Source organism: Pelophylax lessonae, assembly GCF_965119305.1.
Source record: "Pelophylax lessonae genome assembly, chromosome: 5".
In the NCBI taxonomy this organism is placed as follows: Eukaryota; Metazoa; Chordata; class Amphibia; order Anura; family Ranidae; genus Pelophylax; species Pelophylax lessonae.
The window spans coordinates 124,003,946-124,028,972 of record NC_138772.1 but is presented as its reverse complement, the minus strand read 5'-3'; the positions used below and the strand labels follow the sequence as shown (position 1 = coordinate 124,028,972).

At 41.4% G+C, this 25,027-nt stretch overlaps 1 protein-coding gene across 1 annotated transcript; it reads right to left on the bottom strand.

The window, feature by feature from the left end:
* Window positions 1-466: 466 nt before the first annotated feature.
* Window positions 467-5,138, bottom strand: TWIST1 (twist family bHLH transcription factor 1). The gene is made up of 2 exons (XM_082259281.1): window positions 4,291-5,138; window positions 467-885 (listed from the first exon to the last, which is right to left on the bottom strand). Exon 1 carries the CDS (start codon window positions 4,820-4,822, stop codon window positions 4,322-4,324), a length of 501 nt encoding a protein of 166 aa, XP_082115407.1. The 5' UTR covers window positions 4,823-5,138; the 3' UTR covers window positions 467-885; window positions 4,291-4,321.
* Between the last annotated feature and the right edge of the window lie 19,889 nt (window positions 5,139-25,027).

Sequence of the window (25,027 nt, the reverse complement as noted above, 5' to 3'; positions counted from 1 at the left end):
ATTTTGTGCCCGCTCTGTTTACACTGACCCCTCTTTCCTGAGCGTCTTCCCAGCTAAACAAGCAGGTCCTGTATTTCCCATTAATTACCAGAAAGGAGAGGGGGTGCTTTTTTTTTTTTTTTTTTTTTTTTTTTAATACAGACCAAACTGTTTCTTAATTCATATTTATTTATTGCAGAAAAAATAATATACAATGATATTTACAAAACAACCATAAAAATATGAATGCACTTAGACACCCGATCTAGCTGCATTATTTTTTTTAAACATGGATCAATAAATAAATAAAATGTTTACTTTGTATCTCAAAGAAAAAAAAAAAAAAAAAAGATAAAGAGATGCAGCCGCTGGTAATATAAAAACAGTTTTTTTTTTCTGAACCAAAGTTTTCGATAGCAAAAATAGTTTTTGTTTTTTCCTCCTATTAAAAAAAAAAAAAAAAAAACAGTTTGAGTTTCATTAGTAGCGTCCGAGAATGGGGAACGTTCCTTTAAGTGGCTTCAAAGGCACGACTGGTGGGAATGCATGCAATAAAAAGAAAAAAAAAACAATAACAAAAAAATGGAATGGAAATGAGAAAAAGCAAAGGAAAAATTCCAACATTCTTCGTCAAAGAAAAAAAAAAAAAAAAAGATTAGCGATTGTTCAGACTCAATTCAGAATGTAAAAAGTAGTGGTGACCCTGCAGGATTTGTGCTGGCTGGTCCCTGCTCCTCCCAGGCCCATGTCCCCGATCCTTGCTGCTCTATAAGTGCTCCCTACGCCCTGTGTCTGCCTCCTTTTCCAACGGATGAAAATCCTCGCTGATTGTTTATTTGACTTTTATAGGTATCCAGCTTCAATCTCTAGACTGTCCATTTCCTCCAGCATTGCAAGCAGTCTCTTCTGTAAAAGGAAAATAGGCACAAATGGGTTAGGGGGGACATGAATGAGCTCATGGAGTTGGGGTTCTTTATACAAGCTGACATCAAAGGAAAGGGGGAAATAGTAATAGCATAGGAAGAAAGTAAACTGTAATATAAGCTTAATAGCAGACCAAAATTCTACAGTGGGTGGGCTCAGAACAGAGCTGTGTGCATAATAGTTTAGTAAATAACAGTTTCCTTCAGAGAATGTGTCAATAATAGGTTTATGAATATAATATGAATATATATTATATATATATATATATATATATATATATATATATATATATATATATAGATAGATATAGATATATATATATATATATATATATATAATATATTCAATAATAGGTTTATGAATATAATATGAATATATTATATATATATATATATATATATATATATATATATATATATATATATATATATATATATATATATAGAGATATATATAGATATAGATATATATATATATATATATAGATATATATAGATATAGATATATATATATATATATATATATATATATATATATATATATTAATGCCTGTGTATGTTAACTGTATGTTTACTTCTTAAGAATAGAGAATGCCCAGTGCACATTAGTTTAATGAAGGTTGTTGTAGGTGTACAGTGATGCTTAGTAAGTGTAGAGTTATTATTACTATTTTATGCTGAGCATATTGAATCTGGTTATAGCTCACAGAGCCATATTGTACTATAATCTATTAAAGCAGAACTATTTTAGTAAAAAAAAAAAAAAAAAAGTACTTTGTAATGTTTGCTACTATCTATCACAGAAACATCTAGTTACTAAACACTACATTATAATACAACACATTAATAATAATGTATTTTATTGTAATGTTGTCAGTATCTGGTTACAGCTCACATAGTTAAATTGTTACTATATACTATAGAAACACATTGTAACTATGTATTTTATTATACTAAAATACAGAAGAAATATTTTTAGATTTTATTTCATTTTTTTTAGTATATGGTTAAAGCTAAGAGAAACATTGTTGCTATGTACTATAGAGGAATATTGTTACTATATACACAATAGTAAGGTTATGTATTTTATTGGTATGTTTTCAGTATCTGGTTAGAGCTCAGAGAAACGTTGTTGCTATATACTATAGAATATTATTGTTACTATATACACAATAGTGAGGTTATGTATTTTATTAGTATGTTTTAAGTATCTGGTTAGAGCTCAGAGAAACATTGTTTCTATATAATATAGAAGAATATTATTTCTATATGCAGAGTAAAAAAGTTATGTATTTTATGGTATGTTTTTCAGTATTTGTTTATAGCTCATGGAAACATATTGTTACTATATACTATATTATGGTAAAACACAGTACGATTTTAGTACATATTGTGTTTTATTTGTAGGTTTTCAGTATATGATTATAGCCCAAACATATTGTTACTATATTATGGTGAAACACAGTTGAAAAATGTTAGTACATAATGTGTTTTATTGGTATGTTTTTCAGTATTTGTTTATAGTTCAGAGAAACAAGCTGGTATACACTATAGAAACATATTGTTACTATAAACTAACACAGTACAAACATTTTGTACAGAATGTATTTAATTGCTATGTTTTTAGTAGTAAAGTTCAGAAAAGCATTTTGTTACTACTTACAGTAGAAATATATGGTTACTATATAGTAAATTAGTAATATAGTAGTTATATTAGTAATATAATAGTTACTCTATAGTGAATTATAATAACACACAGCAGAAAGATTTTAGTACAACATGTATCTTTAGTAGGGTTTCTGGTCTTATTATCTGGTTATAGCTTAGATAACATATTATAAAATGCGAAAATCTAATAAAAAAATAACAAATATTATGATAATACCAAAATATAGTAGAACGATAGCAAGTGTAGAAAGTAAAGTTGTAGTAAACTAAATGATTAATATAAAAGATTTCAAGTGTAGAAAGTAAGTTGTAGTAAACTAAATTATTAATATAACAGATTTCAAGTGTAGAAAGTAAGTTGTAGTAAACTAGATGAATGGAAGGAATAATTCCCACAGCTGTGCCCAGTATCAGACAGGTAATGATGTATCAGTGCCCCACAGACACCAATGATGGAGCTCTATAGCTCGGTAGGAAATGCACATAACGGTTTAGTAGGTCACATGACACACATAACGGTTCAGATAACGGGACAGGAGGACAACATTGCCCTATTAAGCTCAGATCATGATCTAAGAAAGACATACTTGCAGATCTCAGACTAGCCCCAAATGAGAAGGTATCTAATGAAAATAGAGGCTCTAGCCACAGGCAGTCCCCTGGAAATGACAGAAATGTTTGCCTTGTTATTTTGTTAGGCTTAGCCCAGCTCTCCACATTCCCCAGTTTCATTAAGATCCCTGTTCTAGGCCCCCTGTCTATGATCTAACCTAGCATTGTGACTTCTGCAGATGGGAGGGGAGGGGGGGTAGTTACAAAAAAAAGCCCAGGACTAGCATCAGGGGGTCAATTATCAGAAGGAGCCCAAGACTGGGTAGCAGGGGTTCAGTTATCAGAAGGAGCCCAGGACTGGGCAGCAGGGGTTCAGTTATCAGAAGGAGCCCAGGAGTGGGCAGCAGGGTGGTCAGTTATCAGAATGAGTCCAGGACTGGGCAGTTGGGGGTCAGTTATCAGAAGGAGTCCAGGACTGGGCAGTTGGGGGTCAGTTATCACAAGGAGTCCAGGACTGGGCAGTTGGGAGTCAGTTATCAGAAGGAGTCCAAGACTGGGTAGCAGGGGGTCCGTTATCAGAAGGAGCCCAAGACTGGGTAGCAGGGGGTCAGTTATCACAAGGAGCCCAGGACTGGGCAGCAGTGGGTCAGTTATCAGAAGGAGTCCAGGACTGGGCAGTTGGGGGTCAGTTATCAGAAGGGACTGGGCAGCAGGGGCGAGTTATCAGAAGGAGTACACAACTGGGCAGTTGGGGGTCATTTATAAGAAGGAGACCAGGGCTGGTCATCAGGGGGTCAGTTGTCAAAAAGAGCCCAGGACTGGGCAGTTGAGGATCAGTTATCAGAAGGAGCCCAGGACTGGGCATCAGGGGGTCAGTTGTCAAAAAGAGCCCAGGACTGGGCAGTTGGGGATCAGTTATCAGAAGGAGCCCAGGACTGGGCAGCAGGGGGTCAGTTGTCAGAAGGAGCCCAGGACTGGGCAGTTGGGGGTCAGTTATCAGAAGGAGCCCAGGACTGGGCAGTTGGGGATCAGTTATCAGAAGGAGCCCAGGACTGGGCAGTTGGGGATCAGTTATCAGAAGGAGCCCAGGACTGGGCAGCAGGAGGTCAGCTTTCAGAAGGAACCCAGGACTGGCCATCAGGAGGTCAGTGATTGCCCATTGGCTTACCTGTGTGAGTGTCCTTGTCGCCTGAGATGTGTTAGTGAGATGCAGACATAGACCAGGCTCCCTCCATCCTCCACACTGAGAAGGCATAGCTTAGCCTCTCATGGGCCACATAACTGCAGCTTGCCATTTTGGAGTCCAGCTCATCGCTCTGTAAAACCTGGCACAGGAAGTCAATGTATCTGGAGGCCAGTTTGAGGGTTTGGATTTTACTGAGTTTGTCAGAGGGAAGGGTGGGGATGATCTTTCGGAGGGCCGCGAAGGCTTCGTTGAGGGATTGGGTTCTCTGTCGCTCTCTGACGTTGGCCATGACTCTCTGGGTCTGTAGCTCCTCGAAGGACTGGGGGCTGCTGCCGGTGCTGCTGGCTTTCTTGTTCCTCTTGACTGATGTGGGGCTGTCGGGCTCGTCGGGGTTTTTCCTATTGGATCTCCGCTTCCTGCATCCCCTTTTGCTCTGCTGCCTGTCAAGCTCTTCCTCGCTATTGCTCAAGCTGTCCACGGGGGAGACTGGAGAACTGGACTCTTCCTGCATCATCTTCTACCACAACTATGGAGAGAAGAGAGAGCCCAGGCAGGGAGGGGGGGAGGGAGGAAAAATAAAAAAAGAGAGGGGCGCCCCGACCAAATAGATGTCCAAAGCAGCGCCCCACCACAAGAGAAAGGGCTCCTTTTCCAAGAGGATCCAAGCCCAGCACTATCACTTTGTCCCCAGACACGAACGTGTTTCTGACTTGCTGCAAAACTTTCCTGAGCTCTTATATTTCTTGCTGGCAGAAAGAGCAGGGGGGCGCTTCCTATTGGCTGATTTGCCTCCGTCTACGTCACCAAAAGGACCAGACCCGCCCCCTCCTCCTGCTCTAACTTTTATTAGGTTTCCGCTAAGAAGAAGAAAAAAAAAAAAAAAAGAGAACAAGAAAGAAACAATTCTTTTGCCATCCATCCGAGGGATATTTTCTTAATAAATCCTACTAAATAATCCCTTATCTGAATTCACCTGGGACACATAAGAGATGTGGCTCTGTGATCTGGAAGAAGTGTTTCCTTTAAACCTACATACTTAAATGCGGCAGATTTGGAAGGCTTGGTTTTCTTCTTTTCTTATTTATTTATTTTCGAAGGAGGTGAAAATAACCGAGTTTTAATGGCAGATCTGGCTTTTGGCATGATTAACACCTTCTTTGATTAGAGAAATAGGATAGACGTCCGGGAGGGGACAGCACACCTGGGAGTCAAGGGGTTAATAAATAAATGCAATTAATACCCCTGCAAAAACCTGATTGCACAATTGACATTCCTGCTTGTTTTCCTCATTTGTGGAGGAAAAAAAAGAAAAAAAGAAAGAAAATCAGTCCTTAAAAATGGTACAATGCTCCAAAAATCAAAGTCTTTCCAAGTAACGTTGGGTTGGGGCAGAGCAAGGATGCTGTGATTGGAGATCAAGGAGTGGGATTGTCATAAACTAAGATGAGAGGTTGTCACTTTTATGGAGGATTTTTTTTTTTTTTTTTGTGATTTATTGCATTTCATGTTGTTAAATATGTTAATCATTTCATGGATAATATTGTCAGTGGGGAGGCTGATTTACTAAAGGAGTTGAGAATCCCCACCCAATACTTGTGTGACATTCAAAACAAGCAAATTCTTGTTCACTTTGGCTACCCAATCCCGTGCAGATGAAATAATAGACAGGATTTGGGATAATTGATGTGAATACTTCACACAACTGATTGGGTGATTGCTCTCTACTTTTGTAGTCAATCAGAGAAAGGATGCTGTGATTGGAGATCCAAGGACACAAATGTTCAGGGCCGGTGTTGTGTTGGCTGTCATGCTGACATATTTTTTTGTGATATTTCATGGTTTATAGATAAGATTGTCCACGGGGAGGCTTATTTACTAAAGTAATTAAGAATCTTCACACTAAAACTGAGATTAGTTTCACATGCCAATGAAATAACAGACAGGAGTTTGCTTTACACATGATTATGATTGGATAATTGAAGTGATAATTAAATATTAATAATAATAATAATAATATATATATATATATATATATATATATATATATATATATATATATATATATATATATATATATATATATATATATATATATATATATATGTGTGTGTGTGTGTGTTTATTGATATAGGTGAACAATTGGTTGGGTGAAGGTTTTCAGCTACATTTGTAAATCAATCTCTGTAATCAATGCATAAATCTATTAATTGAAAGTAATTATTACTGGTACTTATAGTTTTATGCAGAGATTTACATATATATAAAGTCCATTCACATCAGTCCCTACTCTCAAGGAGCTTGCAATCTGAAAGGTCCCTAAGTCACATTCATACATACACATACTATGGCCAGTTTAGACAGGAGCCAATTAGCCTACCAGCATATAATAATATACATACAATAATATACATATAATAAATAGTATATGTATAGTATCATATTTTATATTTATGATTAATACATAATTGCAATGGCTCAATTCACAAAGCTTTTACACACGGACAAGTCTCTTTATTTTAAGCCAGGTGACTGATTGACATTTTCAAACCTCATTGAAATCAACTGTCCTTTTCAATAATAAAGATGCTTTTTCTGGTGTATTATATGTATTAAATGCCATCTTAAACTATCTTCTCTTACTATTTATATCTAATCCCATTTTTGGGGGCTGATGTTGGAATCTGAAGCAAACCTGCTTCTGTAGCTTCTAGCAACCAATCAGGTTTCTTTTATCAAACCCCAGAGGTGAGTTATGGTGAAGACAAGGGCTCTGCTTGCGCTCCAGTTGTTAGCAATGAGTCCACTAATATAAACTGTAAAGTGCATGTAACACACCCCAGCTGGGTGTTTATACTATTAGTGGGACCATATGGAGCTGAATGGTGCACAGTGCCCTCCATGACAACCCAATGTGATCAGAGCTCTGACCATTCATTATTTGGCCTGGGAGAGTCGAATCCCAGGTAGATGAATAAGGAATAAGGACTTGGACCTTTGATGCTCCATATACAAGCCGTGTGAAATGGGAGGACACAGATCAGATGCAGAAGAGGAAATGGGCTTCAGGGAAAGAAAACTGAATCTGAGATGCTAATTTATCAAAGTCAGAGCAGCGAGTATTGTTAATTGTTCCTGACAGGGCCGGTGTGGGGCTCTCAGTGCAGATCGCTGGGGGACAAAAAGTATATTTCGCTACATTTTCTCCTTGTAAAACTTTATTCTTTAATCACCTTGATATCTTTTAATATTGAAACTGTTTTTTTTTTCCTCCATAAATATAATCTACAAACCAAATTACAATTTCACTGACATTGGCCCCTAAGGTTTCTCTATATTTCCAATTCCAGCATAGGGGAGAATTTGGGATTTGGCTGTAGAAGTGAATTGTGTGTGAAATGTTACACAAGAGGCGATTGGGTTCCACAGACAACCAGATCAAAGGGACTTTCTTTGCTTTCAGCTTTGGGACTCTCAGAACCTTTACCTGTCAGAACTATATTGGGATTAAGCAGGATTCCAGACTAACCAATCAGATTTCAGATGAATCAGATGGAACAAGCAGAAAGCAGAAGATGACTTCTGATTGGTTGTCATTGTTTTTGGACATTATTAAAAGCCCTAATGTATGTAAACTCTAACAATTTATTTCTCTTATTGTCTCCCTTTGTCTTGTAAACAAAATTTTGAATGAGTTTTATTATATATGTTCCACATATGCAAACAAGTAGCTGTTCAACCAGCCAAAAATCTTGTGAGCTGATAATTTTCCGGGCTCTCCATCTCTGAGCTGGTATCAGCATCAATTCCTCCATGGAGTACTACCCCCCCCCCCCCCCAATGAGGAAGAGAGGGAGGTGTTATGTAGTCCTAGTATATTCCCTGTTCTAGGGTGACAACATTGCTCAGTATGGTGGTCACTCAACAACAGGAAATGTGTTAATGGCAGGATTACCAAGTTTGAATACTGGAAAAACGTGTAAAAAAACAAAACAAAACAAAAACGAATGTAGCCATTACATTCAGGGACCAATAAGCTGCAATACTATTCATTTTTGTTCTTGGATTTAGATACTCTTTTTTTCTCACCTCAGTAACTCCTAAACATTCCCCTACTTCTATCTGATTGGATAGTTGAAGTGAACTCAGGCTAAATTAAGGGTTAATCTCAGATTTAAATAAAAAGAGAGAATGTTCAGCTATGTAAATAGGTTGAAGCAATTTTCACTTCATTCATCCAAACACCTTAAAGTAAGAATCATTTTTTTTTCATTATTTTTGCACATGATTGGGGGTTTATAGGCAATACAACTTAGTAATTAGATGAAATAAAAAGCCTCAACTCTTTACTAAAAGTGGCTGTTAACTTATTGATTAATATGAATCGGTTCACTTTGATTTCCTCCTTTAGTAACACCTTTAGTAAATCAGAACGGTTCTCTGTATGTTTTATTTAGTACAATGATATATAATCACTTCGGACACCCAATCACATATAAATGAAATCCCTGTTTCTTTATTAGTAAATCAGCCCACAGGCTCAATCATAAATCAATGAACAATCAGTAATCAATCATCAATCATTTTCTGGGGTTCAGATTGCTCTCCCCAGATGACAACTGAAATCCTATTGGCTGTTATCACGTGATAGCTCTTTGAACTGTCATAATAATTAATCTGATTCATTTCTTACTGTCAATACACTTTGATTCACTTTAGAGAATTGAATAATTAAGTCCATCTAATGAACCCTCTTTGCTCCTATGTGGCCCCGATGATCCTGTTTGTGTTTCAGATGTGCACACATTATAAAGCAGATTAGACCTCTAATTATGCAGACTGTGGTGGGTGTTAGGGGATTCTCACACTTCTACAATAATCTGGAAGCCCCATCGTTATTGGGATAGGGACTCCATTTATAGGGATTATTAATAGGATCCTTCAGCAGAGGTTATCTCCTTTAGAAGATATATCAGAGCATCTCTGTGTCTCAGTAGGGGAGTGAAATGGAGAGCAGCCCCTGGGATTAGTGTAAAATGTAACATAAACACTACCTGCAGAGAGTGTGTGTGACACATAAAAGGCACAGATAAAAAGTAGCACATGGAATGGGGGTGTTGTGTAATAGTGATGCACAGCAGGATCAGATGCCATCCCTGGAGCATGTCCTACTACAGCATCACTGTGTACTGCAGGCATTTCTTCCCTGCTGCCTAATAGCCACACTTTCCTTTTATGAGGATGGTAAATGGAGAGTTACAGGGCTAGAGAGGTATACTGGCTGCCTTATAACTTTCTGCAGTCAGCTGAAATGACCCAACTGGCAAAGCAGGGGGTACAGATGAGCTTACCTGAACAGGGAGTCTTCTAAAGTTATTTAGAATAAAAACACATTTCTGAAGTTGTCAATGAGATACTGCTACTACTACTACTACTACTATTACTACTACTGCTACTACTACTACTGCTGATGCTACTACTACTACTGCTACTACTACTACTACTGCTGCTACTACTGCTACTACTACTGCTACTACTACTGCTGCTACTACTGCTACTACTACTGCTACTACTGCCACTACAACTGCTACTACTACTACTGCTGCTCCTGCTGCTACTACTTCTACTACTACTACTGCTGCTGCTACTACTGCTACTACTACTACTGCTACTGCTACTGCTACTGCTACTACTACTACTGCCACTACTACTACTGCTACTACTGCTGCTACTATTGCTACTACTGCTACTACTACTACCACTACAACTGCTACTACTACTACTACTGCTGCTGCTGCTACTACTACTGCTACTACTACTGCTGCTGCTGCTACTACTGTTACTGCTACTACTACAACTGCTGCTGCTGCTACTACTACTACTACTTATACTACTACTACTACTACTACCAGTGGCGGCTGGTGCTCAAAATTTTTTTTTTGGGGGGGGGGGGGGCGCAAACAGAAAAATGAAATAGGCATTGCTTTGCGGCAAAAAACGCTGTAAAAAATTGCGTGACTTTGAGGTCGCAAAAGTGTGAAAGGGGCCTTCAGTAATTGAGGTATAGTGTGCCCCCTTTCAATGCAGAGTGACCAGCGTGCCCCCTTTCAATGCAGTGACCTGTGTACATGCCCCCTTCAATGGAATGACCAGCATACATGCCCCCTTCAATGCAGTGACCAGCGTACATGCCCCCTTCAATGCAGAGATCAGCATACATGCCCCCAATGCAGAGACCAGCATACATGCCCCCTTCAATGCAGTGACCAGCATACCATTCCCCCAATGCAGAGATCAGCGTACATGCCCCCAATGCAGTGACCAGCGTACATGCACCCAATGCAGTGACCAGCGTACATGCCCCCAATGCAGTGACCAGCGTACATGCCCCCAATGCATTGACCAGCGTACATGCCCCCCATGCAGTGACCAGCATACATGCCCCCAATGTAGTGACCAGCGTACATGCCCCCAATGTAGTGACCAGCGTACATGCCCCCAATGTAGTGACCAGCATACATGCCCCCAATGTAGTGACAAGCATACATGCCCCCAATGTAGTGACCAGCATACATGCCCCCAATACAGTGACCAGCGTACATGCCCCCAATGTAGTTACCAGTATACATGCCCCCAATGTAGTGACCAGCATACATGCCCCCAATGTAGTGACCAGCATACATGCCCCCAATGTAATGACCAGCATACATGCCCCCAATGCAGTGACCAGCATACATGCCCCCAATGCAGTGACCAGCATACATGCCCCCAATGTAGTGACCAGCATACATGCCCCCAATGCAGTGACCAGCGTGCGTGCCCCCAATGTAGTGACCAGCATACATGCCCCCAATGCAGAGATCAGCGTGCGTGTCCCCAATGCAGAGATCAGCGTGCGTGCCCCCAATGCAGAGATCAGCGTGCGTGCCCCCAATGTAGTGACCAGCATACATGCCCCCAATGCAGAGTACATGCCCCCAATGCAGAGATCAGCGTGCGTGCCCCCAATGCAGAGATCAGCGTGTGTGCCCCAAATGTAGTGACCAGCATACATGCCCCCAATGCAGAGTACATGCCCCCAATGCAGAGTACATGCCCCCAATGCAGAGATCAGCGTGCGTACCCCCAATGCAGAGATCAGCATGCGTGCCCCCTTACTTACCTGGAGCAGCAGCGGCGGCGATCGGCTTCTCCTCAGTCCCCCGAACGGCTTCTTCTCCTCAGTCCCGGTGCATCTCCTGCAGTCCTTTCCGGTCCCGCCTCCTCCTCGGCCAATGGCATGGGGTTTGCCTTGCAGCCAATCAGGAAGCGCGTATCGGACGCGTTTCCTGATTGGCCAGGAGGAGGATCGGTATGACAATAGCAAATTTTCATTCGCTATTGTCACACAATGGGTGGGCTCGGGACGCACTGCTCTGCGCCCCGGGTCCACCCTTTGCATCGCCCTATTAGAGCCTCTGGCTCTAATCAGGTGATGAAAAAAAAAATCCCCATTGAGCTCCATGCGTCCAGCGCCCCTGCATGCAGATTAGGGGGCCGGACGCATGGATGGGGGGGGGGCAGCGCCCCTGCGCCCCTAAGGAACCGGCCGCCACTGACTACTACTACTACTACTACTACAACTACTGCTACTTCTACTACTACTATTAATATTATTAATAATAATAGTGTTATCACTTTTAGGCTTACAAGCACATGGGTGCATTTGCCTGTGCACTGTAAGGACATAGGGGATTTACTAAAACTGGAGGGTGCAAAATCTGGTGCAGCTGTGCAAACCAATCAGCTTCCAGTTTTTTTTTCTCAAAGCTTAAATCGGAGTTCCAGCCTGTATTAAAAAAATAAAGGACAGCAGCTACACATACTGTAGCTGCTGGCTTATAATATAAAGACTCATACCTGTCTAGGTATCCCACAATGTCAGCACCTGAAGCCTACCCGTCTATTGGATCTGGGCACAGGTGCCGGCATCCTTACCTACCCATCTAATGGATCTGGGTACAGGCGCCGATATCCTTATAAATGGAAACAGGAAGTGAAGCCCTGTGGCCTCACAGCCTGTTTCCTACAGCACATGTGCAAGTCAAACTGTGCTTTCTGAATGGTCCTGAGTGTGTTTCTTCTGAGACCTCTGTGTGTCTCCCAAAGGCAGCAGGGGGATGGAGGTGGGCCTGCTAATGATGTAAGTTGCCACAGCGCCCTTACATGGAAGTGGGAGTGAGTACCTGTTTTTAAAAGGTATCCCCCCCCCCCGGAAGGTGCCAAATGTGGCACTGGAGGGGGGGAGGAAGCAGATAAGCAGAGCTTCCACTTTTGGGTGGAACTCTGCTTTAACGTGATACTAAAGTCTAGTTTTTTATTTTTGCTGAAAAAAAAACAAACATGTTATACTTGTCACTTATCATTATTGTCAATTATTGTCAATTACATGCATACATGTCAATTATCATTATTTTCATTTATTTTTATTATTATTTTTTCTATCTTTATTCTCTAATTCTTCTTTCCTTTTTTTCTTTATTTTTTCTTTATTTTAACTTTTATTTTTCTTTATTATATTTCATTATTTCTTATTTATCAATATTATTATTATCATTAAGATTTACAGACAATTATATATTTATGTTTATATTTTTTGACAATATATATATATATATATATATATATATATATATATATATATATATATATATATTATTTATCATAACTGTCATTTTTATGTTTAGTTTCAGTTCTGTGTCACTAATGTTGTGTTTTTCTCATTATGTAGATAGCTTCCGGTGTGTGAATAATTTGTATTTTTTGCATTTTAATAGTTCCTCTCGTTGTTTTATTGTGAATCACGCCAAAGATTTTTTATCCTAATGCAAAGAATGCATTAAGATTAAACAACCTTCTGCTTTTACAATCACTTTATTTGAACAAGTTGAAGTTAGAAGCTGGACCAGATTCTGAGTGCTCTAGTTTTAGTAAATCTCCCCTCTCTGCGGGATGTCCTAGAGCTGTGTACAGCTGCCCATAGACATGAATGGGTGAGGGTGGCTGCACGCGCCTTAAACATGCACCATAGCTGAATATGGCCATTTTCATTCATTCATGTCTATGGGCAGCTATGGGACATCCCAGACACCAGAAATATGCCATGTATCTATGCTGCACAGACAAATGTGCCCATGTGCATGTAGACTTAACCTCCCTGGCGGTATGATTATGTCTGGAAGTTCATACCAAAAGCGGTACAATTATTTTCATGGAAATTTGGTGTTATGTATTATAGGCCTACAATTCTTAGTAATTACTGACTTAAACCTGAGCAAAACAAGACTCTAGTAGACATCCCAGATGTGATAAATTTTGAAACACAAAATCATGAATTATAATCTCATAAATAATGTAATTTTATTCAATAATGCAGTAAATAAGGAAATTTGTCAAAGAAAGAAAATTCAATACAAATGCTGCGTGTGATAAATCTTGAAACAAGGAACTACACAAAGTCCAACGTCACAGTCAGGACAAAGGAACCTAGTTTCCTTTCGGACTTTCTTTCCATTTCTATCGCGTTTCGAGCAGCAAACAACACACATCCTGGTTGGTGCTGCCTTTTTTGCAGTTGGCGGAATATAGTCTGCAAAGTGACGGCCGGTCAGACGCTCTGGGTTGACCACGTCAACAGCGCGACGTCCAGGTCTATTTTCAACTCCTGATGGTGTCTGGTACTTTGCAAAAATCTGCTCAGCCACCTTCCAGACAAACTCGGAATGAGCAAGAGGGTTTTCACTGTTGGCTTTGTGCAGGATGTAAGCGTTCCATAGACATTGTTCCAGAAGATGTCTAAATATTTTTTTATAGTATTTTTTTTGCTGTTTTCGTACAGCGGGATAGAAGGTCATGGCCTGATCGGCTCTGTCCACACCTCCCATTGTTTTGTTATAGTCAATTACGACCTGTGGTTTCAGCACATTAGTCCCACGTTTTGTATGGACCGTGGCAGTGGAGGTAGTGTGAACAGTGCTCATAAGACACACATCCTTCTTGTCTCTCCATCTCATTGCCATCATCTTTCCCTTCTGCCAGGCAACCATTTCTCCGGTTTTTAGGTTTTTTTTGGCAAAAAAAGATGGCATGTCTCGACGGTTAGACCGAACGGTACCATATGCGTCGGTTCTATTTTGTAGCAAAACATCATATAGTTCCGGGGAGGTATAGAAGTTGTCCGTCGTCAAACAATATCCCTGGTTCAGCAAGGGGTCAAGAAGTGTCAGGACGGATGATGTGGCAATCCCATAGTCGCTGTACCTGGGGTTGAATTTAGTGCCTTTGCCGGTGTAAATTATGGAATTCCATATGTACCCCGTGGATGACTCGCAGAGCATATATGTTTTGATGCCAAACCGCGCTCTTTTTGATGCGATGTACTGAATCCAACTTAGGCGACCCTTGTAGGCCATCAAACTCTCATCCACGCTGATGTCCCTTTATGGCACGTAGGTCCGCTGGAAATTTCCCACAATAAGTTGCCATACCTCCCAGATCTTTTTCAGTTTGGGCGCAGGATGCGTGGCCTCATCAAATTCCTCATTGTTTGTGAAGTGGAAATACTTCATAATCAGGGAGAAGCGATACTCAGACATCACGGTCCCAAAGAACGGTGTGGCCAGTAACCTGTTGGTGGTCCAGTACCATTTTTGGAACGGTTTCACCACCAACCCCTGAAGAAAGAGGAGTCCCATAAACAGCCACATGTCCTCTTTCGTTACGGGTTCCCACCTTCTGCTTCGGGAAAGCCTGGCATGCAGCGTTGCAGATTGCTGCTGGTGGTAGCGATTTGTCTCGGCGACAATTAATTCAATTACCTCCTCAGTGAGGAATAATTGCAGGTAGGCCAGAGGATTGTCACGCTCGACATCTACCTTCATCCCAGGTGATCCGGTGAAGGGGAATCTTGGGGGCGCTACCTGGTCCGCATCGCAATCAATAGCGCACCAAGTGCGCACATCGCTGAGGTCAGGGTCATCGCCGTTCTCACTTGCCAGATCCGTGTCAGTGTCGGACGACAAATCACCGCATGACTCGCTATCGCTCACTTCCGCGAGCACCTCCGGGTCGCTGTCGCTGCCGCTGTCACTCAGCTGGTCCAAAAGCGGTTTAGACTGGCGCTTTTTTGATGCCATAATATATATTTTTTTTTTTGGGCACAAATCACAAGTTTACTGAAGAGAGGGGCACTGTAATGTCAGATCTGAGGTGATCTGTGGTGATACAGTGTAATCCTATCAGATTACAGTGTATCACCTCTTTTATTTTGTTTCACTTTCAAAACTCCCGCCCAGTTCCGCTCCCGTGCTCCGCCTCTGCTCGCAGGGAACGGAACCAGGAAGTCAGATGCAGGTCACCCGGCGATCGGAGCGAAGGACATCGCTGGATCGCCGGGATAAGGTAAGTGGAATGCTTCTGGGAGCCAATGGAGGCTCCGCTGGCACTCTGCAACTCTACCCCGAGCGTGACTCGGGGTTACCGCTCTTGATATGAAAATTCAACCCGAGTCACGCTCGGGATTACCGCCTAGGAGGTTAAGGTACATGCATATTGTCGTAAAAAAAAAAAAGTCAGGCTTTATACACATGGGCACTTGTGCAGTGCATAGAGGCTGCACATTTATGGTGTGAAAGAAGAAAACGGTCGCACACCACTACGGAATCCAATGAAGAAAAGTTCTTTTTTTCATATAAGTGGTACAAGGTACAGCAGGGTACACATTTCTGCTGCCCTGGATGTCCTGAAGCTACATACAGCTACCCATAGACATGAATGGGTAAAGACGGCTGTACACACCTATACAGCGCTATTTGTGTAAAGTTGTGCATGCGTGACTAAACACACACTACCTGCTTTCTGGACATCCCGTCTGTGCGTGTGCCACTTTAGTCCTCATTCACATGGGTATATGCACATTTTCTGCATGGAACACAGATTCTTGCTTGCAGAGCTAGCAGAAGATCCTGCGTAAAATGCAAATCCAAAGAACCCACATTTAGACGCACTTGGAAGCGTTTAGATGCACACAGTGTTAGATGTGTACACTTCTTCTTTCATTTAAATGAATGGCTACACCTTTACACGCATACATGCTTAGGGGTGTGTATGCACGATTAGGGGTGTACATATGTAAAATCTGCAGGTCTAAAGTGCTCACATTTAGGTGTGCTTAGACATGTAAGATGCATACAGTATTAGGTGTGTACAATTCTTCTAATGACTTAATGGGATTGATTTAATAAAACTGGAGAGTGAAAAATCTGCTGCAGCTCTGCATAGTAACCAATCAGCTTCAAGGTTTTTTTGTCAAGCTGAAGTTGGAAGCTGATTGGCTACCTTGCACAAGTGCTCCAGATTTTGCACTCTCAAGGGTTAATAAATCAATCCTTATGTGTGTATAGATGCACACGTCTAAATCAGCATATATGTACAGTCCCAGACACAGGTGTCCTACTTTTTCTGTATGCTTCTAAACGTAGTGCACATTTTTGTTTGTAGATGCAGTTGTGTGCAGGGCCGGGACAAGGGGTGGGCAGAAGGGTCGGCTGCCCTGGGCCCTTTGGTATCATGTGAGATGGAGGGGGCATCACAAGGGGATGAGAGGGAGGTATTTGTGTTGGGAGGGGAAAGTTGGAGGGTGGCAGAGGATAAGAATAGGGGGGGGGGGGATTTGGAGGGATGCTATGAATAATGATTTGGGGGGATTTGTGTTGGGAGGGGGAACGGGGGAAGAGGATTTGTGCTTGGGAGGGGGGTGGGGGATTTGTGGGGTTTCTGCTAGAAGAGGTGATGTAGAAGAGGGGGAAGGGAAATCGTGCTAGGAGGGATGATTTGTGTTAGGAGGGGAAATTGTGGGGGGAGGGATTTGTGCTTGGAGGGGAAATTTTAGGGGTAGAGGATATGTGCTCGGAAGGGTGATTTGTTTTTTATTTGGGGGGGGGGGGGGGGGAGGATTTGTGCTAGGGGGATTTGGTGAGAGGGAGAATTGGAGCTTGGAGGGGGGATGGGCAAAGATTTGTGCTGGCAGTGGCATGCATACAAATTAGTGCTCAATTTCTTTTTTGGGGGATCTTTGCTGACACACAATGCTCATGGGGGGGGGGAGCATTTTGGTATGTTTGCCCTGGGCTCTGGATGACCTTGTCCTGGCGACAAGTGGCAGAATCGCTAAGAGGCTGCCTGATGTGTTCCTATGGAATCCTTTCCTCTGTAGATAAGGCAGCAAGATTCCATTCCCATCGCTATTAATCGAGGATCAGCAGAAGTTGGGCCAGCAACAGACTGACATCTCTGCACACAGGCAGCTTTTTTACCGATCCTTCAGCCGCAAATTTGTTCCTAGCGACAGAATTGCTGTGTCTTCAGCCTTAGGCCCCTTACACACATGCGGACCGTTCAGATCTGCCTGTCAGTTTTTCAGGCGGATCTGAACGGACGCCCCATGCATCTATATGGGTCAGCAGATGTCAGCGGAGACATGTCTGCTAACATCCGATCCGATCCTGTCTGTCAAATTCGGACGGATGGAAACCCTATTTTCCATCCGTCTGGCAAATCGGATCAGATGAGAACGGACAGGCGGCCCATTCTCATCTTATTCCCCCATAGAGGACAGAGGGGATCCGACACCTCCATCTCCACACGCAGAGCTGTTATCCGCCTGCTCAGCGGGGATCGGCGGATCGACGGATCGATGGAACGGATCCGTGTGAAAGGGGCCTTTGACAATTTTCTCACAGAGATTAATCACTGCTGCAATTTGCCAATGCCAGCCTTTAAAGTGGAACCACAATGCATCTGAACACCACAAACCAAAAATGCTATTTCATTCATTTATTCAAAGCAAACTCACCTATCTATTAATGTCTTCATGTTTTATTTTGCTGAGAAATCACTTCGAAAAAAAAAAAAAAAAAAAAACTAGCCCCCTAAAGGCAAATTACTCATGTAACATTTACTTCCTGGAATCCATCTGCCCTTAGCTCAGGCATGCAGACAGGAGGGTGTGCTTAGCTGAGAAAACCCCTCCCCCTCCTGAAGACTAATGGGCTGTATGACATGATTTTCCTAGGCCTGAAAACCAGGAAGTAACAGAAGAAATGTAAAAAAAAAGTTTAAAACAAGTTTATATGATATACTTTCCTATCTATTTACTAATGCTGGCAGCATGCGGAGACGAGAGATGTTGATTGAGTTCCAGTTTAACAGCAATTTGTTGCTAGTGGTTTAATCACAAGTGTTGCTGGCAATTTACTACACCATTGGGTTGCACTAGAAATCACTTCCCTTCAGCAATTTGTAGCTAAGCAAAATTCCATAGACAAGCAGTGAGAGTGATCATCTCGCGCTATTTTGCCTTCAAGAAGAAATGCTGATGAATCGAGGTCACTGAGCAGCAGAGCGAGAAATCATTTTAAATTGTCATTGTTAGCGATCTAATAGAAAATCATTAGGACTTTTTAGCGAAAACTCGCTGTAAGAAACTAGAGGGGGGGGGGGGGGGGCAATAACCTGGGTGTCATCAGCCTTATGGGAACCATGCAGGCTTCCATTTTATTATCCGATTGATGTGCGACTTTATCAAAATGATCGCATCACCAAATAATCGATTAGCCATAACATCCCTTCTGATTCATTTAGATCGGCCAGAGCATATAAATATTGATTGTTTTTCATCAATTGGCTGCGCTAAGATGCTTTGATCATCAATTTAATCATATTAGGATTATGAGATTGCATGGTGGAAACAGAGATGCAATCAACAATTTAGGATGGTAACTTCTAACTATAAATTGGAGTTCGCTTACCAGGCCTATCGATTGATTGGTTTGTCAACTATAGAATAAATATTCCTTTATTGATTTTTTTTTTACACCCTGAATAAAAGTTTGTAAACAAAAAAGAATAAATATTCCCGTTGGGAGAGATTGATCGGAAAAGAAATCAATTGTTTATCGAAGCGTGAATATGCTATCCTAATAGATTGCCAAATGATATTAATAAACCAGATTAGATATGTTAAGCTAGATCCTCTAATATTCAAGACATTTCGTTTTTTTCCTCTAATAAACAAATGGTTTGACCATCGCTGTAGCAAAAGAAATCGGTGAGGTTGTCTATGGTGACAATCATCCAGCTGCTGAATTGAATAATAATAAATAAAAAAAAAAGCGAAGGAACCTCCGTCCTTATAATCATTCCACATACACTTTATTACCAAAAGTATTGGGATGCTGGCCTTTACACACGCACATGAACTTTAATGGCATCCCAGTGTTAGTCCTTAGAGTTCAATATTGAGTTGGCCCACCCTTTGCAGCTTCAACTCTTTTGGGAAGGCTGTCCACAAGGTTTAGGAGTGTGTCTATGGGAATGTTTGACTATTCTTCTAAAAGCGCATTTATGGGGTCAGGCACTGATGTGGACGAGAAGGCCTGGCTCGCAGTTTCCACTCTAATTCATCTCAAAGGTTTTCTATCTGGTTGAGGTCAGGACTCTGTGCAGGCCAGTCAAGTTCCTCCACCCCATCCATGTCTTTATGGACCTTGCTTTGTGCACTGGTCCAAATCATTTGGTGGAGGGGGGGATTATGGTGTGGGGTTGTTTTTCAGGGCTTAAGCTTGGACCCTTAGTTCCTGGGAACACTTAAGGCGTCAGCATACCAAGACATTTTGGACAATTTCATGCTCTCAACTTTGTAGGAACCGTTTGGGGTTGGCCCCTTCCTGTTCCAACATGACTGCACACCGGTACACAAAGGAAGGTCCAAAAAGACATGGATGAGCGACTTTGGAGTGGAAGAACTTGACTGGCCTGCACAGAACTTTGACCTCAACCAGATAAACACCTTTGGGATGAATTAGAGTGGAGACTGTGAGCCAGGCCTTCTCATCCATATCAGTACGTGACCTTACAAATGCACTTCTGGAAGAATGGTCAAACATTCCCATAGACACACTCCTAAACCTTGTGGACAGCCTTCCCAGAAGAGTTGAAGCTGTTATAGCTGCAAAGGGTGGGCCAACTCAATATGGAACCCTATGTATTAAGACTGGGATGCCATTAAGGTTCATGTGCGTGTAAAGGCAAATGTCCCAATACTTTTGGTAATGTAGTGTACATCCCTCATATAGGTGACTGAAGATCAGCCCAGTTTGGTGACAGCTACAGACAGCTTAGCTTAAAATAAACCCTAATGTCAGCGATGTGAGTGGTCCCACGTCTTCTCGTCTACTGTTTCAGGATTTGAATTGTCACCTTCGGTATTGAATTATATGGTAGCTGTACTTTTTGCCCTAACGTTATAAAGCTCTGCGCAAACTGTTGGTGCTTTATTCTGTATAATAATAATAATATCCCACAGAAAAGGAGCATGATAAGGATTATATCATTTGTGTAGCTATTAATGACCACAAGAGGGACACACTATCCCACAAAAGCTTCCAATCCAGCAGATGCATGGCTCAGTGCAGGCTGTGCTCTCCTATCACCCTCTACCTAACTCTATTAAATACCAGTATTAGACATTTATCCTCACCAACTACAGAGCAGGGCAGGGCAGGGATGTCCAGGGACAGGAGTCTATCCTGACTTTTATTAAAATCATCCAAGAGAAGCCAACCTGATTTTAGCAGTTAACCACTTCTGGATTGGAAGGTTTTACCCCCTTAATGACCAGGCCATTTTTTTGCAACTTGGCACTGCATTACTTTAATGAACAATTGCGCGGTCGTGCGACGCTGTACCCAAATAAATTGATGTCTTTTATTTCCCCACAAAAAAAAGCTTTCTTTTGGTAGTATTTGATCACCTGTGCGATTTTTATTTTTTTCACTATAAATGAAAAAAAAATAGCGACAATTCTGGAAAAAAAAAAAAATTTTTTACTTTCTGCTATAAAACATTCCCCCCCAAAAATGTAAAAATCTATTATTTTCATCCTTTTAGGGCCAATTTGTATTCTGCTACATATTTTTGGTAAAAAAAAAAAAAAAAATCCCAATAAGCGTATTTTGATTGGTTTGCACAAAAGTTATCGCGTCTACAAACTAAAGGAAAGATTTATATCATTTTTATTTATTTATTTTTTACTAGTAATGGTGGCGATCAGCGATTTTTAGCAGGACTGTGACATTGCGGAGGACAGATCGGACCCCTAACTGACATTTTTGACACTTTTGGGAGGACCAGTGACATTACTACAGTAATCAGTGCTAAAAGTATGCACCGTTACTGTAATAATAACACTGGCTGGGAAGGGGTTAACCCAGGGGCGAGCAAAGGGTTAAATATGAGCCTAGGGGGTGTTTTCTAATTGTGAGGGGGATGGGCTTATTGGACCTGTGTTCCTAAATAGGAGAAACACAGGAGCCCTGTTATGTTGATAACTGACAGAACAACGGTCTGCTGTGTTTACAATGGCAGACCGGCATTCTGTCTTCCTGGGGAGCGATCGCGGGTGCCCAGCGGCAATCGCGGCAGTCAGCCCCACAGATCAGCTTCCCTTTTGGCGAATTGCCACGCATGCGCGTCCCGAGCCAGCCTGCCACATTATATCTGTGGTGGGCAGTCGCAAAGTGGTAAGGCTTTATGTACACGGGAACTTGTTAAAAGTCCCTTGAATGCTGGAATTTTTTTTTTTTTTAGGATGTTTAAAACGTCCGTTGTGTCGCGTTTGCATCCGCGTTTAGCGGGCGTTTTCATTTAAAACCGTTCCTAGAGGTCAAAAAAAATCATTCCCCTTTAAAATGGAAAAACGCGAGCGCTAAACAGGGGTCATCGCATTCGGTCGCGTTTTTGCATTTGAAACGCCGGGAAACACACGTTCGAACGCAAATAATTGCTTTCCAAAAAATGTCCCTGAACTCAACTGCCTGCAAATGACTGTAAACGACCCTGTGTACATGGACAGATAAGATAACATAGAGGAGGGTTCAGGGGCTTAAAAAAAAAAACCGCCCAACTGCTCCAAAACGGCCGTTTACAACGTCCCGTGTACATGGAGCCTAATAGTTGAGTTTTAGCTACAAAGGATACAAGAATTGATACTAGAAAGAATATATGTAACACATCAAATCTCAGCTCTCATTGTTGTAAACATACCAAACAATGAAAGGGGAAATCTGATTGGCTGATTCAGGCTGGTGCTCTATACACATTTTTAACACACAGATTTAAAGCAGTATTAGACCCAAAACCAAAAATCGAATATATTGCGGCCTACCAGCTACCAATCATCATCAGTTTTCTTTTCCTTAGCCTTTTCCTCCTCTATTTCAACTGGTGATCTTTCCAGTACTGCATCTCTTATATGAGGGAGACACTACTCTGGACTAATGAGCACAGTAGGCACAGCAGACAGCAGCATTCTCAGTTTTGGGGGAAGAGTAGCGTAAATGTATTAGCAAATTAAGATACACTGAACAGATCGAAGCCAAACTCCAACTCTAGCACGTTATAATCCATTACAGCAAACAGTGTTTTTCCTCTTGGGATAAACGTTTTTCACAAATAAATAAAATCTCATCATTTAAATCTCCCCGTCAGTAATAAGTGGTTTGTCCCATTCATGTAAACTGATAAATTCTGCTGGAGAGCTTGTGAAAAACAACAGTCTGCTGGCTGGATCACCAGGTGAATGCAGGCAGGGACAGGGAGCTTGTCCTAGATCCAAGTTGAAGCAATGTCAAATGAAATGATCCATAAGCCGCACATCATGAAGCAGACCCATGTGCATGAAGTGATATGAATGGCAGCCTCAGCCAGGCCACGCCTCCCAACACTTTTCGCTCCGTCCCTTAGAGCTTAATCATGGGGACCCCCTGTGGTCACTATGCAGAAGGGCAGCATCATAGCACAAGAGCTGGAAGATTGCTGCTATACATAGGCGTGCGCACAGGGCGTGCCAGGTGTGCCTGGGCGCATCCTAATCACTCTGTGTGCTGCAGATTCCCCCTGTTTAGACCCCTGATATTTCACCAAAGCCTCCTAATGGGGTTTCTAAAAAATTGTAAAAAAAATGATATTGTAAAAAATAATAAAAATAAAATAATAAAAACTACCTTCCACTGCCCTACTGACATCAAACTATGCCCTACTGACAGCAGCAGTGTATATACACATGCACACGCATATGTGTTTGAGCTGTGAAGTACACAGTTTCTAATACAATAGGTTGTGCACACCTATGCTGCTATCACTGTAGTAGTGGTGACTAATTTTCAGGCTTGCACAGTGATCGCTCAGATATGAACTATGCATACTTTCATTGTTCCAAGCTAGACTAGTGTAACTATGTAATAAAAATCATAACTGGACTTCTCATTTAAAGAGTGACAATGCTTTGATCCTGTCTACTAATTGTTCTTTTGCAATGTTACCCAGTTACACAGGCATTTTTTGGAGACTACAATTAGCTTTTTTTAACACACATTATGCAGACATGGTTCCCTTTTTTTTTTGAAAAAAAATGCCTTTTAGTGTGACACTTGTGTGCTTTTTTCAATAGTGAGCCAGTGATATCATTTTTCACATTTTAGGCGATTGCTATCTAATGTTTGATATGCACATTCTGCAGTGCACCTCTGAGAACAGGTGGCATACAAGCAAAATGATTTAGATGTTTAACATGCGCGGCAAAGTAGAACGCATGCATGTGAGCATACAATGCGAATGTATACACTCACACTTTATACCTGCTCTTTAATAACATAATTTAGTCAATAAAGGTACTTGACTTAGAACCCCCAAACATTAAATATATATATATATATTTTTTTTTAGCAAAGCCTCTGGAGAATAAAATGGTGGTCGTTGCAATTTTTTTGGTCAAGCGATATTTGCGCACTGATCTTTCAAACTCACTTTTTTTTGGAAACAATACATTTCACTGCTTTTAAAAAAAAAACTAAACAGTAAAGTTAGCCCAATTTTTTTCTAAAATGTGAAAGATAATGTTACGCCGAGTAAATAGATACCCAACATGTCATGCTTCAAAATTGCGCACGCTCGTGGAATGGCAATAAACATTGGTATTTAAAAATCTCCATAGGTGTTGATTTAACAATTTCTACAGGTTACCAGTTTAGAGATACAGAGAAGGTCTAGTGCTAGAATTATTTCTCTCGCTCTAACGATCACAGCGATAACCCACATGTGTGGTTTGGACACCGTTTACATATGTGGGCGCGTATTGAGTATGCGCTCACTTCTGTGCGTGAGCTCAGAGGGACGGGGCGCATTGCATTTTTTTTTCTTATTTATTTTACCTTCTATTTTTTATTTTTACACTTTTATTCCTATTATAAGGAATGTAAACATCACTTGTAATAGAAATAGGCAGTACAGGTCCTCTTTAATGTGAGATCTGGGGTCAAAAAGTCCTCACATCTCACATCTACACTTAAAAGCAAAAAAAAAAAAAAATGTCATTTTTTTTCACTAAAAAAAATGGGCCCTTTAAGGCTGTTGGGAGGAAGCGAAGTATGACAGCGTTCCGATCCTCCAAGGCCATAGAGTTGAGTGGGGGCCATCTTGCCCTCACTCGACTTCTTGCCTAGGACTCCATCGGGCCGGATTGTTTTCCCCGCTACCAACGGCTCCGGTAAGCAGGGAAAACAACTGGGAAGTGGTGGGAGGGGGTGGGGGCGCACCTCTTCCGCTGTTCATAAAAGTGATCCCATGG